The sequence below is a fragment of the Lutjanus erythropterus genome, chromosome 4 (genome assembly GCF_056507025.1).
Source record: "Lutjanus erythropterus isolate fLutEry1 chromosome 4, fLutEry1.hap2, whole genome shotgun sequence".
Classification (NCBI taxonomy): domain Eukaryota; kingdom Metazoa; phylum Chordata; class Actinopteri; order Lutjaniformes; family Lutjanidae; genus Lutjanus; species Lutjanus erythropterus.
The window spans coordinates 6,496,470-6,517,848 of NC_139320.1; the positions used below are offsets into that span (position 1 = coordinate 6,496,470).

Genomic DNA, 21,379 nt, shown 5'->3' on the forward strand with positions numbered 1-21,379 from the left:
AGGCCACCATTATAAAAGAGACATCTGTAAAAGTATTGACAGGACATGTCAAACTGCAAACAAAGTCAGTTATGTTATGATTAATTTTTTTTCTATGTTTTTATATTTGTAAAACTTAACTCGAGACAAAAAAAAGCTATTTTACGATCAGAGATGTCACTAGGAAGTAAACCCACAGGCTAGAAAACTTTTTTGGCGAGAAACTCTCATTAGACTTAGTGGGCACCATCTTTGCATTCACTATGTAGTTCATTATAATGCATTTGTGGTTCAGAGGCCTGTCAGACTGTGCTGAGGGCTGAGATGTATCATTGTTATTTGAGTTCTGTTTACTGTCAGTCGTCACTATTTTTCTGACTGCTGAGTTTCATGTCATTAGCTGTGACATAATGTTGATTTGCACATTTCTTGTGTTTTTCTTCTGTTTAAAAATCCCACATGAAACAGTGAAAAGGGTTCAGATTTTTTGAAGCGGGGTTGCATGAGGCACTTATACATATTTAGTGTATTAACTACTGTACACAGCAGAAGGTGCATATATTTAGAATATTTTCACCACTCTACCTTGCCATCAGATAGCCTTTTTTTGATGGGAAACCTCCATTATATAAACCAAATATCACTCTCTCCAAACCAATCAGACTCCATGAGAAAAATCGGTAATATTACCTTGAAGAACACAGCAGTTGCCTGTCTACTGCTGTCTTGATCAGTTAGTTCGTTTGTGTTATGGCGTGACTTACACAAAAATACAAACTAACCAACTGAGGCAGTGGTAGACCAGCAAATCTCATGTTCTGCATGGTGAAATTACTGTTTGTGCCAAAGAAGTCTGGCTGAACAAGAGAGAGAGTGATATTTGGGTTATACAACAGTAGTGGAAAAGCTGTCTGACTGCAAAGTAAAGAACTGAAAATATTCTAAATACAGCACACACTTAAACTGATGTTTTTTTTTTTATTATGTGGCTAAAATATGTTTTGCTGCTGACTCTGTCCACAGCAGTACATTGCTCAGCTTCCTACACCAGTACTCCTGCTGCTTCTCCAAACTGAGGGCTTACCAATCACCAGCTTCTATAGGTAATACAGTTACTATGTATAAGTGCTTTATCCGAACTCACTTCAAACTAGCCTTTTAATGTATTTGTCACCAATTTTTTTAAATGTATTGTCAATGTGAACGAACAATAGATTAATAATGATAAGATACATCTTGCAGCAGTGTAGGCCCACTGCTGAGGACTGCTTTGGGAACCAGTGAGCCAGTAAAACAATTTAATTTATTGATACTTTAGCTGTTGGGTTGGCTAAAGTTGAGGTTAAGTGTTCCTTTACAATTGGCAAGAACAACAAGTCTAAATACTCTTTTAAAGTAGTAGCCTATAGAACATCATACACATAAACCACATTCAAATCCATAAACTTCACTTAATGTCAGCATAAGACCACAGTACACTACATGCAACACAATATCATGTATTATGGTAAAATTCATTCTTGGTTTTGCTGGAGACAGTCTCTGAACAATGTAGGATGCTTTCCTATTTTGGAAACAAAAAAAAGTGTCAGCAACTTGAGAAGCTCAAGTCGACAGCAGTCAAACCCTGCAGGAACTCCAGTAGAGTGTAAAGCACTTCAACAACTTGGTAATGCCTTTAACTAACACTAGAGTGCAGTGGTGTACTGTGTAGTTATATCTGTTGTGCATAACAGGCCTCCAGTCTTCAGTGAGACAACCCACCCCTGCAGCTCCAACACTCACCTGGAATGGGATATCAGCCATGGTCTTGGCCAGGTAGTAGGCTTTCAGGCTGTACCAGTAGTTAAGATGTTCCCGCAGGAACACGGACATCTCCAAAGGAACTAACAGATGATACACAAAAATATTCACATGTCAATTCACAACATATGGTATTTTTAATTTGTACATCACTGATTGGCATAACAGTATCAACAGAAGATAGGTTGGAAATATAAGTTAGTTCCTGCCCATTGGTCAGACTTACAGGTTAACACGGTTGGCATGAGTGCTCCGAACATAAGGAAGAGCATAGAGAAGAAGAGGAACCCGGTGTTGTTAAAGACCTTGCTGGCATCATTGCCGATGTTCAGGTAGAGCAAGCCTATTAACACGCCTATGGCAATGTGAGACATCAGTCTGAGGTGGGTCAAAACCTGAGAAAAGAACAAAAGCAGGAAAAAAAAAAGTACGATTTCTCAGATCTGGATGATTAACGGCCTGATTGTTTTAGGTGATGTCACATTATTTTAGTGCACAGCCATAACATTTTTGCAATATTTTCGAACAAATGTTTTCACCCACCTGGTCTCGACATATAGTTATGAAGGTTCTCTTGAAGAGAATACAGAACTGTGTTAGTGTGCTTGTGGCAAAAGTATGGCTCTCTATGTGTCCGGCATCCTGGGAAAAATGGAAGCAGATGAAATCATAACATTGACAAATGTGTCTCTAATTATACCGCACATCACAAAAATGCAGCACTATACAACATCTGTTGTCAGTGCCAGATTAACAAATGGTCTCCTCTCAACCTATTTTGCCCCAGGAATCAACCAGTTTTCCATTACTGGAATCATACAATGGCTCTGTGTTTGCTATGTCAATGAGTTAGTTATAATTTGATGATACATTTATTTTTCAAGGATTAGTTTGAAATTTGGGGAAATAGAATTTGTTTGCAGAGACTGACACAAGAAGATTGATACCACTCTATTGTCTTTGCTGAAAACAAGGTGCCACAGGCAGGAGGAGCATGAAATGCTGAAAATCCTAACCTGTCAGAAGATAACAAAATCCACGACCCAACACCGCTATGGAGTTGTGAAGTGGAGGAAGCTCCTGGTGCTTGAGGTGAACCTCCCCAGACCATGGTATGTAATACACAGCCAACAGAGGCAGTCTCTGTATGTCATGTATAGATCTTTAGTGTCTTAGCATAATTGCAATGTGAAACCAAAACTAACAAATACATACAATGTAACAAAAACATGAATCTTGGCTCAGACTTTAAGGTGTGAAAAGACCCTTACATGTAATCTTTAGCTTCCACCCACCATTAGTGGTACTCATTACTGAACCACCTCGCAACTCTGTTTCTTGGCTGGGCAGAGTCACTTCCTGTAGTAATTGTCTTGCAAACTCACAAGGACAACAAAACTCAAGGAAATGGCTGTGTCCAACCAAGACGTAAGCCCCCATATAACCGCAGTGAGTCTTTTTTGTATTTTGGGTTTTGTACAAATTAAACAAACAAGATTTAACCTTAGGGAGCCGTGTCAGCTAGTACAGTGTGAGAAGCAAGAGCCTGCAACTGGTTAACAGCTAGCAGAAAGAGAAGTGTATTTCCCAAAATGATCTGTTCATTCACTAACATGTATTTAATTGTCTGAGGGTCCAGGACAGGACAAATGCCCACTTTGCCCACTTGGTAATCCAGCAGCACATTATTTACTACGCACCACTGGGCACTTTGTTGCACAGACTGATGGGCCGTTGTTATCACATTGGTTCTTCTTCTCCTCTAATGCACACATTCCACCTTGGACTGCCTCAAACAGCACAGGGTTCAAGTCTCCATACTCCCCTGATGCCACTTCGATGACTTGAACCAGAGACAAAAGCAGACAGGCATACAGATAATGAAGTAATTAGTTTCAGATCATCTTCATCAAAGGGTAGCAATTACATGAATAAATGTGAAGTGGACATACTGAAGTCTGCAGGGTTGTGGTAGGTAGGACAGTAAAGTCCCAGAGTCTTCAGGTAGGGGATGAGGTAAGGGACTGTGCCTTTGTAGATACACTGTCCCTGACTGAGAATGTAAAGCTGGGGAGGGACAAAATGTTTCAAGGTAAATGACCATGCAGAAACAGATAGATACTATACTTTACTTTCTTTTAGGAGCCAGTGTCTTTATACATTATAACAGTACTAGCATGCTCCACAGCTTCTGATATTATAAATAGAATGTCCAGCCGTCCATTCATCTCCATTTATTGATAGATTTATACCTTGTCAAACATCTCAAACAGTTTGGCACTTGGTTGGTGAATGGTGCAGATGATGGTCCGTCCTCCCAACGCCAGAGAACGCATTAGCGAGACCACCTGGTAGCATGACGCACTGTCCAAGCCACTGAACATAGAGAGGGACATGCAGGAGGGACAAAATTAATGAGCAGCTTGGCAAGTTACTAAAATGTAGAAATTAGTTACAGTTACTAATTACTTCTCCCAAAAAGTAATCAACTTACTCAACCAATCCTGCATTATAACAGTAATTATCTACATGGGAAAGTAACATATGAATTACTTTTTAATATATGCTAAATTCTCTCATTAATGGACACACAGCTATATTATTCCATTGTAGCTATATTATTTTAGTGACACTATAAAACATTTTTTCAAACTACTTATTTGCTATTGATGATGTGTCTTTTGCCGATAGATATCACTATCATTTTATCTGCCAGGTCCAGTCATGATCTCACTTTAGCAACTTTTTAACTATGCATCTTCACAGTCTTCACTTAACTCTTTTTGTGACAAACTGTGATCTTCTTGAGTTGTAAAATTATCTTTTAAGCTGATACACATCATATGTGTGATTTGTGACACAGTTCGAACAGAATTATTTGTCTCTTGCCAGAGACTATGTTTATATTTTTTCTAAAGTTGGGTCCTGTGGTGGTCCACCTGAAGGGGAGGGACTTTGCCTCTCTATTGAGCATCATCACTCATATCTTTACTTGTAAAATGTACAGTGTAATCAGTGACAGCTGTTTTGTCACAAATTTATTTACTGTAGGAAAAATTAGAGGGATTGGAAGGGATTGGTTTGCAAAATTAACCTTCAAAGAACAATTTAATTTAATTACAACTTGAGGAAACTTTTACAGGTTTGATTTTCTATTATTAATGCTAACACTGTACTCACAAAGGTACATATTAAGATCTGGTAGCATGGCAATATTGTCATTCAGAAGATCAATCAGATTGTAAAACAGCCAAACACAGCCAAATTATCCAGTTTTATTTAGAAGTAACACTGGATTTTAGCTCAGAAATTTTAATTTGTCTTCCAAATAAGGTTAGCTCACTCAGGGGTTTGTTTAATCTGTTGATCTGCTGTCTGCTCATTTTTCTTGTCTCATTCATTTGTTGCCATGTTCCAGAATGAACACCTTGATACTTGGATAAAAACACTGTTATCATTACCAATGGCAACGATGACCAAGGCAACAAAAGTACGATCCAAGTTTCAATTACAGTCCATCCTCACCAGAGAAACAGGCATAAGGGTCATCTGTACAAGCAGCTTGTTACAATCCATATTTCCTTTTAGAGTGACCTCTAGTGGCCACAGTAAGTGTGAATGGAAAAGTAACAACGTGAATAGGAAGGAGGTTCGGGTGGATGGATTAAACAAACACAGGACTTTCATCAAGGAATCTTGGGCTCCAAAACTGGGTGAAACCCAAAGTCAACATTGACTTATTGAAAATTTTAAGTTGCATAATTTTTGTTACGTCAAACAAACAGAGGACTTTCACCCAGGAGACTGGCGGTCGGTGTTAAACCAAAAGTCAACATTTACATATTGAAAGTTTTGAGTAACTTAAGTTTTGTTACACAAAAGACTGGGGTTTGTGTTCCATGTGAAACCAAAAGTCAACATTGAGTTACCAAAAGTTTTAACTTACTTAAGTTTGATTACGTCAAACAAACGCAGGAGAATGAGGTTTTCGTCTTGTGTTAAACCAAAAGTCAATGTTTACTTATCAAAAATTTGAAGTAACTTCAGTTTTCTTACACAGGAGACTGAGGTTTGTGTCTTGTGTGAAACCCAATATCAACGTTTACTTATTAAAAGTTTAAAATACTAGTCACAATGTCAGAAGACTCTTGAATATTTTTAATCTCTGCCAGCATGGTCATTTCATTAGACGTCGAAAAGGCCTTTGATCGTGTTGAACGGCCTTATTTGTTCCGCATTTTAGATGAATTAAATTTTGGGGAAAATTTTGTTAAGTGGGTTAAGCTCTTATACAATAACCCCTTAGCTTCAGTTATCACAAATGGTTACAGATCAGATAGTTTTCCACTTAATCGCTCAACGCATCAAGGCTGCCCCCTCAGCCCAGCCCTTTTTGCTCTTGCAGTAGAACTTTTAGCTGAGCTAGCTATGCCAATGGGAGATAGAATCAACTCTGTAGCGTCTTTCCCATTTCGCTGGTCCATGTCAGGTTTTGTGTATCTGGGCATACAGATTACTCCCATGTTTCATCAGATGTTTAAGGCCAATTTTAATCCTCTTTTAAATGATATAAAGAAGGACCTACATCGGTGGGCTCCACTGCCTTTATCAGTGCTGGGAAGAGTCTCTCTCATTAAAATGAATGTCCTGCGAAGATTATTGTACCCTTTACAGATGATCCCAGTGCTTATATCCAACAAGGTACATAAACTACTTAATGGTTGGTTGAGTGATTTAATATGGAACAAAAGAAAACCTAGATTAAAAATATCAAAGATACAGCTTTCTAGCTCAAAAGGTTTGGATGTCCTCAATTTAAGATGGTACCAACTAGCATCTCAGCTAAGATTTATAGCAGAATGGGTTAAAAAGGACCCTACCTCTGTTTGGTTGGACCTGGAAAAGTCACAAACCTCTGGCTCCCTACTGGGCCTTCTGTTCTGTAAAAATTTAATATCAGCTAGGAGCCTTTGTAATGGAAATCCTATAATCTGCAATACTCTTAAAGTGTGGTTTGCAACACGAAAACTTGAGGGGACGTCTAATTTAACCTCTTTACTGATCCCAATTCAAGGTAACCCTGGTTTCTTACCAGGTATGATGGACAGTGGTTATAGCACTTGGACATCCCAGGGGATAAAGAGAATGTGTGATTTATTTGACGGTGCTTCCCTGCTGTCTTTTGAACAACTCAAAAAAAAAAAAAAATCTCCCCAGATACCTTCAAGTTTGAGATTTCATAACCAGAAAAACTACTTTCAGTATCAATGCCACAACATCAGCAATAACGCAGTTACTTCTCCTTGGTCCAACCAAAAAATCTATAACTCATTTTTACAATATCTTAAACCAGATTGATGTATCGAGTGCACAGGATGATGCAAAGACATGGCAAAATGAACTTGGTGTAAATATTGATGAGGATGAATTGGAAGTGATATGGATCATACAAAAAAGATTTCCACGTGCAACCGTGCTAAGCTGTTGCAATTTAAAATCTTGCACCGTCTGCAAATCTCTCCCAACAAAAGACACAAAATGAAGCCTTGAGTCTCACCTTTGTGTCTAAAATGAAAAATCTCTGTGGGGACCTACACGTATTGCGTGTGGTCCTGTCCCAAAATTCAAGCATATTGGATGGATATTATACAAGATATGGGAAAAATATTTGGTGCATCTTTGTGTGTGAACCCAGTTTCTTTGCTTCTCGGGCATCCAAGTCAAGATCCAATTGTTGGTACTAGTTCTCGCAGACTGTACAGTATCCTTGCATATGGATAAATGACAAATCCCCTTCTAAAGCAAACTGGCATAAGATAATCTTGGAATGTTTTCCTTTTGAATACTTGACATACCTACTTCACTCATCTAAAGGACAGTTTATGAAAATATGGACTCCATACCTCCGCTTCTCCAACTCCATGGTGGCTTCGACACTTGCAAACATCATGCTTGACTGACTGTAGACCCATCCCCATGCCCCCCTTTTTTTGCTTATGATATTGTAATTACAGTGCCTCCTTTGTCATCTGAACTTTTGCTGGATTTTGTTGGAGTCTGTTTTAACTATTTATTTTTCTGAAGAGCACCTATGTATTTCTCTAACCATTATTAATGTTGACTGTGTAGGCCAATGTTTCTGCTGAGCTGTTTGTTATTTGTTATTTGTGTTCGCAAAAACTCAAAAGGAAAAAAAGTTTAAAGTAACTTAAAGGTTGAGTAAAGCAACTATAAATGTGTTCTGATTTTGTCACACCATATAAATGTGTTATTAACCACCCACCCAAATTTGAATGATTGAAAAAAAATCACTAAATATATCAAATTACGTCTCAAAATCATAATAATGAGCAGTTTTCTCTGAAATGTTGGAGGTGTGTCTGCTCCGCTGTCTCAGTGGCAAACACCACTGCGACCTGAGAACTGAACTGACCTGAAACAGACGGTCCATCTAGCAACTTTATTGGACTTGTTCAGACACCAGGGCCAGAGGACGGTGACAGGAAGGTATTTTGTTTTTCTTCTGTTTCAGGTTGTTGGAACTGAGGTGAGCTGAAGTGAACTGCTGGACTGATTTGGACTGAGAGAGTCACTGAAGGTACTTTTGTAACTGACTGTTAGGGAGGGTGAGGGGAGGGGGAGGCGGTGTTGTTCATGTGTTGGTTGGTGGGGCTTATATAGTGTTGGGGGACAGAGACATGTTTCAGATTCGCCCAAAAAATTCCTGAACACAAAACTCATGAACAACAGTTTAATGGTCAAACTCCATTATTAGCTAATTCACAGTTCTGTCTTTTCAGCAACTATGTTTAAAAGAAAAAAACTCACATTTTCCTTTACACAGACTTTAAGTTTTATAACGCCCAACAACCACAGGACTTTTACCTCAGAGACTGAGGTTTGTGTTCTTTATGGAACAAAAAGTCAACATTAAGTAAATTAAAGTTTTAAGTTACTTATGTTTCATTGCATATGTGACTTACATCATTTGTGTCATACATAATGTAGGATTTTAACCCAAATCATGTTCTTAACTAAACTGTTGCTGTTCCACATCATTAAGGGGTTTAATGTCACATGACATCACCAGCACTCTCCAGCAGTCATACATGTAATCACTGGCAATCAACCTATTCTGGCGTCTGAAGATGTGCTGTTTAATTACCCTTAATTATCACTTAAGAAGGCTGAGGTTAACTACAGAAAACCTGTGAAGACACAGTAAAGAGAGCAGCTATCTTGATAAGGACTACTTTAGTGATCGTTAGGGTTTTAACGAGAGAAACTTGTAGAACTCTGTTGAGTTAATGAGATAAGTTTTATTCATTGTTCTTTGCCAGAGTTTATTTCGTCAGAGAGGTCCCAGAGCATCCAACCGCTGCCAGATGGTACCACTTTAATTATGAGTGTAATTGTTAAGGTTTCAAAAGTCATTCAAGCACCATATGTCCGACTGTCACAAGACGCATTATGAATATGCAGCCAGATGTGCTGTCTGGTGAAACTGTTTTGGGTTTGCCCACAATTTAGATTTTTGTGGAACAAAAGGATTCAGATTTTCAATTCCAATGTTCACAATGACAATTTGTCCATCAACTAAGGAACTTGGCAAAGTATACTGTTCATAGAAAAACACAACAGAACTCTATAAGTTTAGTATTGCATCTCAGTCCCAGTTGGGACACACTGTTTCCTCTGGATACACCAGCAGATGTCTCTTGACCTGCACTTCTCTTTGATGAAAGCACTTTTCAAACAATTAAGATGTAAAATGTTCTAAACGTTAAATGTAACCATCATTATTATTCAGCACATCAGCATCTGTCTCTCTCACCTGGTGGGTTCATCAAAGAACATGACTGGAGGATTGTTGACCAGCTCGAGGGCGATGGCCAGCCGTTTACACTGACCGCCTGACAGCGAGCTGGTACGTGTGTGAGCACAGTCAAGGAGCCCTAATGCAGTCAGAATCTCATTCACCTGGACAGAGACAAACAGGGAGAGACGGGCATTGACATACAAAACTAAGCTTTATTAGTAATATGGGCACAAACCTGACACATAACACATATGGAGGGTTTAATTTGTGGTCCATTCTGCCAGAACGGGATCCAGCACCTCCCAGATTGTGACCTGTACCTATTTCATTGGACTTGCTACCTCCTATGACCCCATCAAAACCTCGACTGTAAGCCCCACTGTGAAGCAAGTGGGCATTTGTGCTATGAAATGGTGAAAAAACTGTCTAAAGTCAAAGGTACAGGGTTATCTGTTTCATTAAAAGAGCGCACCTATGATACGCGGATGTATCCAGACGCACGTTTATATTGAGGCTTGTTTCAGGTACTTTAACCACTGCTCCACTGACAATATTTAATCAGGCATAAAAAGGGTTAGCTGTACCCTAAGGACACCTGTCTCACTTCCTGGTTTAAAAAAAAGGCCGGAATACTGCTCAAACACTGGTAAACTTTCTGTAGTTTGACAGGACTCTGTAGTCCTTTATAATCAAAGATTAATAAGAATTTAAAAATGTGTATTTTGATTAGCATTAAGAGAACTCTGAGACACTTTAAAAAATAAAATGGCTGCTTAGTATGACTATGCTGTGATGCGAAAAAATGTTAAATTTTGTCGACTCTGTAAGACATCAACTCTGTTAGAGTTTCCATCTGACGGAGCTGACGTCTATATTTAATAAAAGAATATGATCACTGTGAGATTGGCCCATTACAAGACTTAATTTGAATTTTTAGAATATTCTGCAGCATAACTGAAGAGTAAAAATACATTTTTGTCCCAGTTTTTTTAAGAACGAGTGATGATATATATATAAGAATTCAGTATCCAAGAGGTTAAGTTACTGTTTTTTATGTGTACGTATGTTAAGCTAGAAGATGTTGATGGTTCAACTCACCAGTTTTTTCTTCACATCCACACTTTCATCCAGCTTTAAGTTGGCTGAAACCTGCAGCAAGGAGGAAAAACTGTGTCATAATTTTGTAATGTGACATGTACAGGTGGAGCAAGGAGGCGTCAGTCTCAGGTCAGAAGTCCGTCCCTGCAGGATACTGACACCAACCTTTTCATTACGAGCTCAGACAGAATTTGAAAAATAATAATCATCCTGGACATAAAGTTTCAAAATAAAAACTTTGAGGATGAGGTTAAATGTTCCCGGCTGCGCTACGAGCCCGTCAGTAGAAGCTCACCATCATGGCCTCTCGTGCGGTGAGGTGTGGCAGCAGCATGTCTTCCTGCATGATGTAGCAGGACATTTTCCTGAAAGTCCGCAGGTCCCTGGGTTTCCCATTTACCAGGATCTGACCCTTCATCCCTGTTTCCCTGGGCAGCAGGAAGGACACACACATATAACTTAATAGAGTTCAGGAAACAGCTGCGGCAAATTGTTAAACATTTGTGCCAACTTGTAAATTCAGCACTAAATTGAATTCATTAAGTTATAAAAACACTGACAGTTGCAGCATCGCTGTATCGGTGGCTACTCCGTATCTGAAGTGCCAACTTTATGTTATGTGCCAACTCTTAACAGCTGTTAGAACGTATTTATGGAAGAAGACAACATTTTATTGACGGTAAACATGTCAAATCTTACAAATACAGTCAACAGTAACCCATATAGGCTACTTCATTTGTAGATAAGTACCAAGCTCCCTTAAAAAATGCTCACGTTTGCAAATCACTGAGTTAGGGGAAACTTAATAAACTTTATGAAGCACTGTCTACAATAAATTTCTAATTATTTAGACCTTATTGTAAATTCAGCATGTGATATTCACTAAGTTATTTATTTCTTTGCGCCAAAAACATTGAGCCTCATACAAAAAAACTGTTTAAGAAAAAATTTACTCATATTTTTGTTTGTGTCCACAATTTTTTTTCTTATTTTGTGATTTCTGATTCTTATTCTGTGAATGGTTTCTTACTTTTGCCCTTCTTTTAGGTATGAGAAAATTTTACAAGTGATCAAGGGCATTCCTACCAATAAGTACAAAACAGCTATTTGTCAAATGCAAATTATTACTACAGAATTATTATTTTAATTGTAAATATCATTTATCATTTATATATTTCCTGATTCACAAATGTAGTGCTTTCATCTTTTTAAAATCATGTTAAAAATAAATATTTTAGGGGTTTAGGAAAAGTGTAATAAAAAGTTATCAGACAAGCTAAAAAATACAAGTAAATTTATCTGTTAATCTGTTTTGTAATTTTTTATTTTTAAGTATAAAAAGAAATAAAAAGCTCTTATTTAAGCTTTGATCACTTGCTGTTCCTTTTTTTTTTTTTAACGACCAACCATTTCATCAAAATCAAATCTGTTTCATTCTAAACCTTCTTTTTTAACTCCTTCATTCTCTCACTTGAGTTACTTTGTATCTGCTGAAACGGCATCTTCTGAGCTTCTTCTTACAGCCTTTTATCATGACAACACTCTCCCTTATATAGTGTTTAGAGCGTGTTTCCTGTGCTTATGTCAAACAATTGGTCACACCCCTCCAGTTTGTGATCGAGTGGGCTTCATCATGAGGGTGGTTTAAGACGTTTGTTGCATCAGGAGTCGACTTCTCTTATTTTTTCTCTTGAAAGAAAATTAATAGAAAATATAAGAGACAATTTAAAAGAATGTTGATGTATGAGACTCATTGTGTCCATTTGTCCCAGACTGTGCAAACGTAGCTACGTGTTTATTCGCATATAGAGCAGAGAAGTGAGATCTGATCATGAGCGATCACTCAGGAGGCTTGTGGAGAAACACTCTGTCACCAGGTGTGAACATTATGCACCCAGAGCTGCCCACGTGTGATCAGATCACCCAAGACACATTTTAATACCAGGTGTAAACAAGCTAATTGTCTCATACTATTGAGGTCAAGGTTCAAGACCTTTTCCTTTAATTGTAAAACTGAAGGAAAGTTTGTCCCTCTCACCTGTATCCAGCCAGAATGTTCATTAGCGTGGATTTCCCGGCCCCTGAGGGCCCCATGATTCCTATCAGCTCCCGACTGCAGAACCTCCCAGACAGGCACTTCAGTAAGGCTTTGAAACCTGTGAACAACAGAGCATGGACCACGGTATCACGGCTTTATCACTGATAACAAGGAAAGACTCACATTCCTGCCTTCATTCTCTGTATTTGTGTTGATCTACTGCATTCCAGTGTAGTGTCACTGACGGATGGAAACACACACTTTTGAAAGAGTAAATACTAAAATTCAAAGTGATAATCAACACTCCAAAAAGATTCATGAGGATTAAAAATAAAAAAAAATAAAAAGAATAACCTTTATCTATATAGCACTACAAATAAACCTGTATGAACAGTAAAAGTAATAATTACGTTAATAGAAACCAGGGCCAAATAAATTAAAAGTTAATAGATCTGGGATGATAAAAAATCTAATAAAATTAATATCATGATAACACAGATACAAAATCCTCAAAAGAAAAATGAAAAGCCTGACAGGAAAAGTTACTTTAAATAAGATGGTGACCTTGTCAGCCTGATTTCTCAGCTGCAGATGGTGGCAGCTCATTTATGAAGATATTAAAATAACACTATTAACAATTAATAATTTGCCTCCCACATACCCAGCAACACTGCCCATTGAGTGTGATGGGGCCAAGTGTGTGATGCACTGCACCATCTGGGTGCCACCAAACACATTGTTATACACGGTGTTTTAAAGGGATAGTTTGGATTCACTAAAGTCACACAATAAGATGAACAAACTAAACGATCGAGGCAGCAGTAGATCAGCAACTCTCAGGACCATATTTTGCTTACTTTGACAGTGGTTCCCGTCAGAAAAGGCTGTCTGATGGCAAGGGAAAATAGTGAAAATAGTACAAATAAGGCTTACACTATTGATTTTTTAGGTGCTGACTCTGTCCACAGCAGTACATTTCTTAGCTGCTCCTGCTGCTTCTTCAAACTGAGGCTGCATCGACCGCCATCTACTGTACAGTATGTAATACATTTAATATTGATAAGCAGAGGTGGGAAGTAACTAAATACTTTAAAAAATTTGCTACTGTAATTAAGTAGATTTTTTTTCCAAGTATCTGTACTTTGTTTAATACTTTGAGTATTAAGTAGACCAAAAAAGACATAAAAGATGTAACAAGACAAAAATGACACAAAGAAGAAACCTAACAAGATAAAAATTATGTAACAGACATAACAAGATTATAAAAAGACCTAACAAGACAACAAAAACATAACAAGACAAAAAAAAAGATGTAAAAGACTTAAAAGACGTAATAAGACAAAAACGACGCATAGAAGAAGACAGTCAAAAAAAGAAGAAGAAAAAAAAAAAACGAACAAGACAAAATTATGTAACGGACATAACAGGATTATAAAAAGACCAAACAAGACAACAAAGACATAACAAGACAAAAAAGGTGTAAAAGACTGAACAAGACAAACTAAATGAAAAAGACAGACCAACACAGAAATGTAACATTTCAACAAAAACATGAAAGAAACAAAAACAAAAATGCCGCAAAAGATGTAACAAGATAAAAAAAAGACCTAACAAGATGAAAATCACATAAAACATGTAACAGTCAAAACAGACAGAGAAGAGACACTTGTAGAAAAGGTGAAGTTCAGTTAACTTTGTGCAGAAACACTGAGCAGAAATGTCCTTCAGAGGACAACTTTTTACTTTTATACTTTTTGACTTGTGCTTGAGTAAAAAAGTTGAATCAGTACTTCTACTTTTACCAGTATTTTTACAAAAGTATCTGTTCTCTACTTGAGTAGAGAATATGAGTACTTTTAGCACTTCTATGGACCTTATTCAACCCCATTTCAAAAAATGAGAGCAGTCCTTTTAACTTTAGTAACTGAAACTTTAATTCAGTCTTTATCAGCACAAATTTGCACACACAACCGTCAGAATAACTTTAGGTGATGTTTTGTGCCTGTTACAAAATATCTGAGGAAAATGATTTACTATTCAGTACAAAAATATGAAAAAGAACCAGTCATTGAGCCACTGCTTTAGTGTGTGTGTGTGTGTGTGTGTGTGTGTGATCCTGTAAGTCATTATAATAAGAAATATTCTCCAAATAATGACTTAGTATCTCAAAATAACAAGAAAAATAAATAAATAAAAAGACTATACGTGTGAGGATCTGAACATGATAATCTACAGCTTGGCAGCTTTTTTTATTCTGATTTTATTTTATAGCTGGTTTTGGACACACAAACATTTGCATACATGCTAATCATGTCTGTACAGAACGTAGCTTGTCATCTTTCCTCACAGCTATATTTTGATTGTCCCTTTTCTTAGATATTAACAACATAATTGCTGAATTTGTACAGACTTGTGAGAGTAATTAAAGTTTAAATGGAACTTTTGTCACGTTTCCAAGAAATAACTGAAGACTGAGGCTACAGTCTGTGAATCCTGCTAAGTCATGCCTCTACTGCAACTCTGAATATTTTTTGGCATTTCACACAAGGAGGGTAATGAAGTCGTTTTTGAAAATAGCATATTCTTAAAATTCTTATAATAAAATGCTACATTATTTGTGCCAACAGATTTCTCCTGGTAAAAACTTGTATTACTGATGAAAACATATCATAGGGGCTTGTATAATGGAACAAGTGGAGCAGCTGCACCCCCACTGTGGAGCAAACACGCTTTTGCATCACCATCTTTTGATCATATAACTATACTGCTTTAAAAACATGAGCTAGCATGGATCAAAAATAGTCCATAATCATCATAAATTCAAACATGTTTAATATTGGAAGGTAGATGCACTCTCTCCAGCACCAAACAAGAATCAGCAAACCAAGAATTTACTTTGGTAATATCCCAGAAATTTCTCAGATACTGTCACACACATAATAAACAGTGAATTAACAGCGTTGTGAGTCAGAGTTTAATTCGGCATGTATCTGATCCACAAACCAGCACCTATTTTAGTGAGAAATCTTCATTTTTGAAACACTTTATCTCTCATTCTCACTGTCCTCTCCCATTAAAATAGCGCAGCTAACCAATGGAGGCTGGTAACAAGTTGGAGCAACAAAATTTAAAATGTAGTTTGTACAGAAATACATTTAATTTTATGGATTACATTGATGCCGAATTGACAAGAAGACCATCGACATTTGATGCCTTTTATCTTGTGGCTCCAGAGTTCTGTGTTTTTCCAGAAACGTAAGGAATTGTTAATATGTCATGTTTCTTAGAGGGAGTTTGGTGTAATGTTTTCCCACAAAGAGCACAGGGAGCTTTTGTTAACTCAAACTGGTAATAGGATATTTTTTAACATTTTGTCACCACTGCAAAAAGAAAAATCTTGCCATACCTCTCCTTGCCTGGCACTAATCTTGCAACCCCACTTTTAACTATACCTGCGTCTAAGAGGTATAATGGTGAAACATTTATCTGACTCAGCTGCTGGTATATACAGTATTTATCCAACAAGTTGTATATGTTGGTTGATGAAAGGAGTCAGAAACCTTTGAAAGCACAGTCAGGGTAGCAGTATAACATACTGAGAGGCTCACTGGGTGCTTCATTTACACACTGCTGTTTCGCATTCTGTACAAAACACACCGTCAAAGTGATTTTTAGCGAGCGGCACTGACTGAAAAGACACTTCAAACAAGTTCAAACACATGATGTGAAATCTTAGACTCAAACTGAGCAGCGCGTCAATAAAAAGTGTTTACATGCAGGTTCTTTAAAACCTGAAAGGGATTTGTATTGACGTCTCCTGGCACACACAGAGCTGCGGTGACCTGGACAATATCGTTCTATTCTAATCAGAGGTTCCAGCTTCACCATTTACGCGGACGCTGAATAAAGTGATCCGTAAAATGTGTTTACATGCACAACAGCATATAATCAAAATAGAACTTTTTTGACATGCAAAGTGCATCCGCCTGCTGTGAAGTGTCTAGTCTGCTGGAAACGTGATAACAATCAGTAAAGAACTAAGCTCTCATATATTTAGCATATGTCTTATTGACAAGGCAACAATTATTTTAATTATTTCTTCTCTGTTTTTTATCAGCCAGAGCCTCTCTCAGAGAAACAGCTATTAGGTAAAAGTGATCATGGTTTACTTATATTCTTTTTCTATTAAAGGGACAGTTCACTCCAAAATATAAAAATATGTATTTTTCCCCTCAGCTGTAGTGTTATTTATCCATCTAGATAGTTTTGGTGTGAGCTGCAGAGACATCAGCCGTAGAGATGTCTGCCTTCTCTCCAGTATAATGTCACTGAAGGCACTCAGCTTGGGATTCTCAAAGCACAAAAAACATAGATTTAAAACATTCAAGACCAGTGTCTTTTAGCAAAATCCATGACCCACATTTAACCAGTGAATAGTCTCTCTTGAACGTACAACAGCACGACTTAATAGGGCCAAGATGGCCACTGTGCAAGCATGGTCAGGCATTGTGGTGTCCATCAGGGGCTACCTTTAAAAAAGGCTATCTCAACCCCCACAACCCTCCACATCTGGTGATACTGGACCCGGAACATTCCTGCTGTAAAACTGGTAGAAGTGAGTCTTCAGTCTATGTCTTGATATGTCTGCTTCTTGCTTTCACTTATCACTGTCACAATTTATTTATTTAAATTTTTTTTCTTTCCCTTTTTTCTGTGTTTGACACACTGTTGTTGTCATTGTCCTTTGATTTGTATTGTCTTGTCTGTTCTAAAATAAAAATAAAAAATGTTGATCACAAAGAAACAAAACAAAAAAAAAAATCATGACTCGATTACTCAAGATAATCCACACACTTTGTTGTGAGGAGTTTCATGTAGGAGCTACATTTTTCTAGTAGAAATGAAAGCAGTTCCAGTAGATTCTAAAGTAGGTTCTGGTAGATTTTACTGCAGAAAGTGATGCTGGTCTGGAAATTTACAAATGTATTTTTTTGTGCTTTGAGCAAAACAAGCCCAGTTCCATATTGGAGGGAAGGCAGACATCTTTACAGCTGATCTCTCCAAAACTCTGCAACTCACACCAAAAAAAAAAAAAAAAAAAAAAAAAGATTGATAAATAGCACTAACAGCTAGAGAAAAAAATATGCATTTTTCATTCTGGGATGAACTATCCCTTTAAGATTTACACTGACCTGATCTCTAACACTCTCTGATTTGTAAAAAATAATTATACAACGGCAAAACAAAGCACAGGCTCATAGAAATGAACAGGTTTTTGAATGGACTTTGGCTTGTGCTGTTCTATGGGGAACCAGTTCTGCCAAATGTCCTTTTAAAGTATCAGAATTTTATATTTCTTTGTTGAACAGTAAATGTACACATCCAACAGTTTGTAAAACATGATGGTTTATGATTCAGCAATTCAGCATATATCTTTTGACAAAGCAATAGTTACTTTTATACATGCTTTAGTAGCTACAGTCCTGTACCAAGTAAAATCAGGTGAAAAGTGGTTCTCTCCACAACAGACAGGCTGATTACACAAGTTGATGTTTTCCTGTTGTATATGATACTTCTTTTATAGGATTTAAAGAAGCAATATGTAGCCATTGCACATACAAAAATGAGTACTGCGGTCCCAGTAGCGAGGTGGAACCATAGACCATATATTGAATAGGCTGTAATCCTGTGTAATATACAATCTGTGGTTGAAGTGAGTTGTTTCCCCTTGCCCCCTTCCCCAGGCTGCAGGAGCTCCACAGGAGCACAGGACAGTTGCAACCTTGTAAATTGACAATAACAAGAGACAATGAGTTCCCCACTGTAAGTTGATCAGCTGATTAGAACTGTCAATTGTTTGTCAATGTACACTTAAGCCTGTTATCCTGAAAACAAAAGCTCACTGCTCTGAAGTAAGCGTGGCTGCCTGTCTCGCTGTCTGCCAAACTCCATTGACTTTTTGCTCAATTTAACAGTTATAAACATCTACTCCTTCTACAAGATTGTAAATGATTTCTTCCAAATCATAAACAGACACTTACTCATTCGGCGAAACATTCAGCATTAATACGAACCCTGATTAAAGTGAAACAGACATACGAATGGAATGGAAATTTCAAAGGGGGACATTGTGGCTGTAGCGTTGATGTGAGAGAAACGAGTATGTCAACATGTTTCCTTGATCTCTGATGGCACACTGTGGTAATTTAATGATTTATTAGAGTAAATATATTACAGATTTCTCCTTTACGCCTAAATGTATACTTATACACCTAAAATATGTCTGTCATAATTGACTTCACCTAATGTTACCCGCATGTGGGGCAAAGATGCTGAAAAAAAACTGATCAGATTAATCATTAACATGCCTATTAGGAGATAATAATTTCCTATCGAATGGATCATCAAACGTGGTCCTCTCCTCACCTCTCCCTTCCTCTCCTCTCCTCTGTCCTTTAGCTCACCCGCTCAGCTGCATTATTGATGATCTAACTGTCTCAGACAATGCAGCACTTACGGGAAACCTCAGAGGATCGACTCAAACACATGCACACAGTTAACATCAGACTCATGGATAGAGACCGACTAGTTTGCACCGTCTAACCCACGTCCACACTGTGGTCTCTTAACTAAGTGCTTACACAGGTTTGCTGAATACTGATACTCAGATCTCCAAACAGGCTTCTGAGAGAAAATATTATACTCCTTTAAATGTCATGACTGAAACACTGACTATTTGCTCTAGGTGAATGTGTTTTGCAAGAAATGTGTAATAAATGAGCGATTTCTTTAAGAACAGGTGAATATTACTTAGTTGTACTTACTAGTTTAAGTAATGCAAATATTTTGTAAAAACAAAAAATAATTGAAAACAACTGTCTTTTTAACAGTGGGTTTCCTTGAACTTTTTCATCGCCTGGGCTTTTTGTCTCCCCGTCTGCATCCATCATCCTCCACAGGAGGCTGCAGACAGCAGGTCTGCAGTTTTTCTCGAGCTGCAGGCATCGCATTTAACCCTAGTCTGGACCTCGCCACGACCGGGCGCCTCTGTCCCTACCTCCTTCTCCACCTGTGCGACGCCAGCCATCGCAGGACAAACTTTAAACTTCAGCCACACTGACAGGGTTCCAAAGTAAAGCCGGTAAAGGCGAGGTAATTTGTTTTTTCAAAGTATCATTCACACTACAAACTAAGACATTATATGGTATTACACTGCATTCACCCACTTTGGGAAACCCTGCTCTGGTATATGGTCACCCACCAACATCTGGCTTTTGGTCTTTAATGGGAAAGGCAGCATTCACTCTCAAGTTTATCATCTCCAGCTCCCATCAGCAGTGAGGGAAACATCACACCCAGTGGACACATTGGCTGTCATGAGACCATTATAAGTATGTTATGAAGTGAGGCACACCTGACTCTTAAAGGGGATGAGAGATGACATTCTGATTGGTTTCATTAATGTTACATCCAAAACACACTAATTATTAATTAAGATACTAAATAAGGGCCATTTACGCAGGCCTAAATGCACTTGTGCCACGCACTTTGGACCATGCACAATAGACTGTCAGAATAGGGCCCACAGGTCACGGAAAGATTGAAATTTACTGTGACTGACCAGAATTCAACATTTTGCAGCCAACTTTCATGCCTATAAGGGCTCACTATTACCTATTAGGCTTTTACGTTAGTGCTGCTATGAACATAAAGTGTTGTTACTGATGTATGGTCTGTTTACACTCAGTTCAGTTGTGTTATTGTATGATTTGTATTTCAGATATGGCAGCTTTTAGCATGCTTATGTTTTATTTATATTTGGCCTTGCAGGACCTCTGTCCTCTGCAAGTGGCAAAGCAAGAAAACCTCTGGACACGCTTCGGTCCCTCATCCTCACTCTGTTTCTTCCAACCCTCCCTCTCTTCGGAGATATGACTAAACTAAAACCTGCAGCACGTGACTGACTGACTGAGGCCTCCAGCGGTGAGGGAACTGATGCTCGTAGTTTCTGTAGCAAACCCTGCTCTTTATCGATCTTTCTTGTCGGGATCATTTCCCCTCACAGAGACAGAGGGAACAGAGGAGGGAGCAGGGCTGATTGTTTCTGACACACTGCCCTCCTCAGGATCCATCAGTGTTCATGGATCTCACACAGAAGATCAATGGACACTGCACAGTGGAGTCGAGCACAGTAATATACAAATGCAGTAGCTGCGCACATGCTACCATTGTGCGTACTTTAATCAATAGAGATCGAAGTCATTTACTTGTTTAACCTTTGGCACTGAAGGTAATGATCCACAGCTCAGGCTTCAATCTGTATCTTCTGTTAAATGGATGGTTGAAATACAGAATATTTTCAAGCATGTCAAGAATACTGAATCACTGCTTTCACTGATGAGTCTGATCACAAACACAGACGTTAGAACACAAAACTGAGATGTCACCATATGATGCACAGTCACTGTGGCACAGTCAGATTGTTATATTTGGAGCAACGTTGTTCACCTTGGTTTTTTCAGTAACACTTGATTGAAAGTGTCTGCATAAGGCATGACACCATCATAACCATGGAGTCTTTATGAATGTTTATGACAGTTGTCATTAAAAGAGAAATGTGTAATAGAAATCAGCAAAACATG

At 38.0% G+C, this 21,379-nt stretch overlaps 1 protein-coding gene across 1 annotated transcript in view; it reads right to left on the reverse strand.

Moving 5' to 3' along the window:
- LOC146327411 (ATP-binding cassette sub-family G member 4-like) overlaps window positions 1-21,379 on the reverse strand; it is a 47,385-nt gene that overhangs the window by 3,989 nt on the left and 22,017 nt on the right. The window contains exons 3-12 of the mRNA XM_084716828.1: window positions 12,738-12,855; window positions 10,995-11,127; window positions 10,700-10,750; window positions 9,617-9,762; window positions 4,035-4,158; window positions 3,735-3,849; window positions 3,483-3,625; window positions 2,326-2,424; window positions 2,009-2,177; window positions 1,765-1,865 (exon numbers count right to left, since the gene is read on the reverse strand). Of these exons, the coding sequence (XP_084572954.1) occupies window positions 1,765-1,865; window positions 2,009-2,177; window positions 2,326-2,424; window positions 3,483-3,625; window positions 3,735-3,849; window positions 4,035-4,158; window positions 9,617-9,762; window positions 10,700-10,750; window positions 10,995-11,127; window positions 12,738-12,855 (1,199 nt within the window). The remainder of the gene's footprint in view (window positions 1-1,764; window positions 1,866-2,008; window positions 2,178-2,325; window positions 2,425-3,482; window positions 3,626-3,734; window positions 3,850-4,034; window positions 4,159-9,616; window positions 9,763-10,699; window positions 10,751-10,994; window positions 11,128-12,737; window positions 12,856-21,379) is intronic.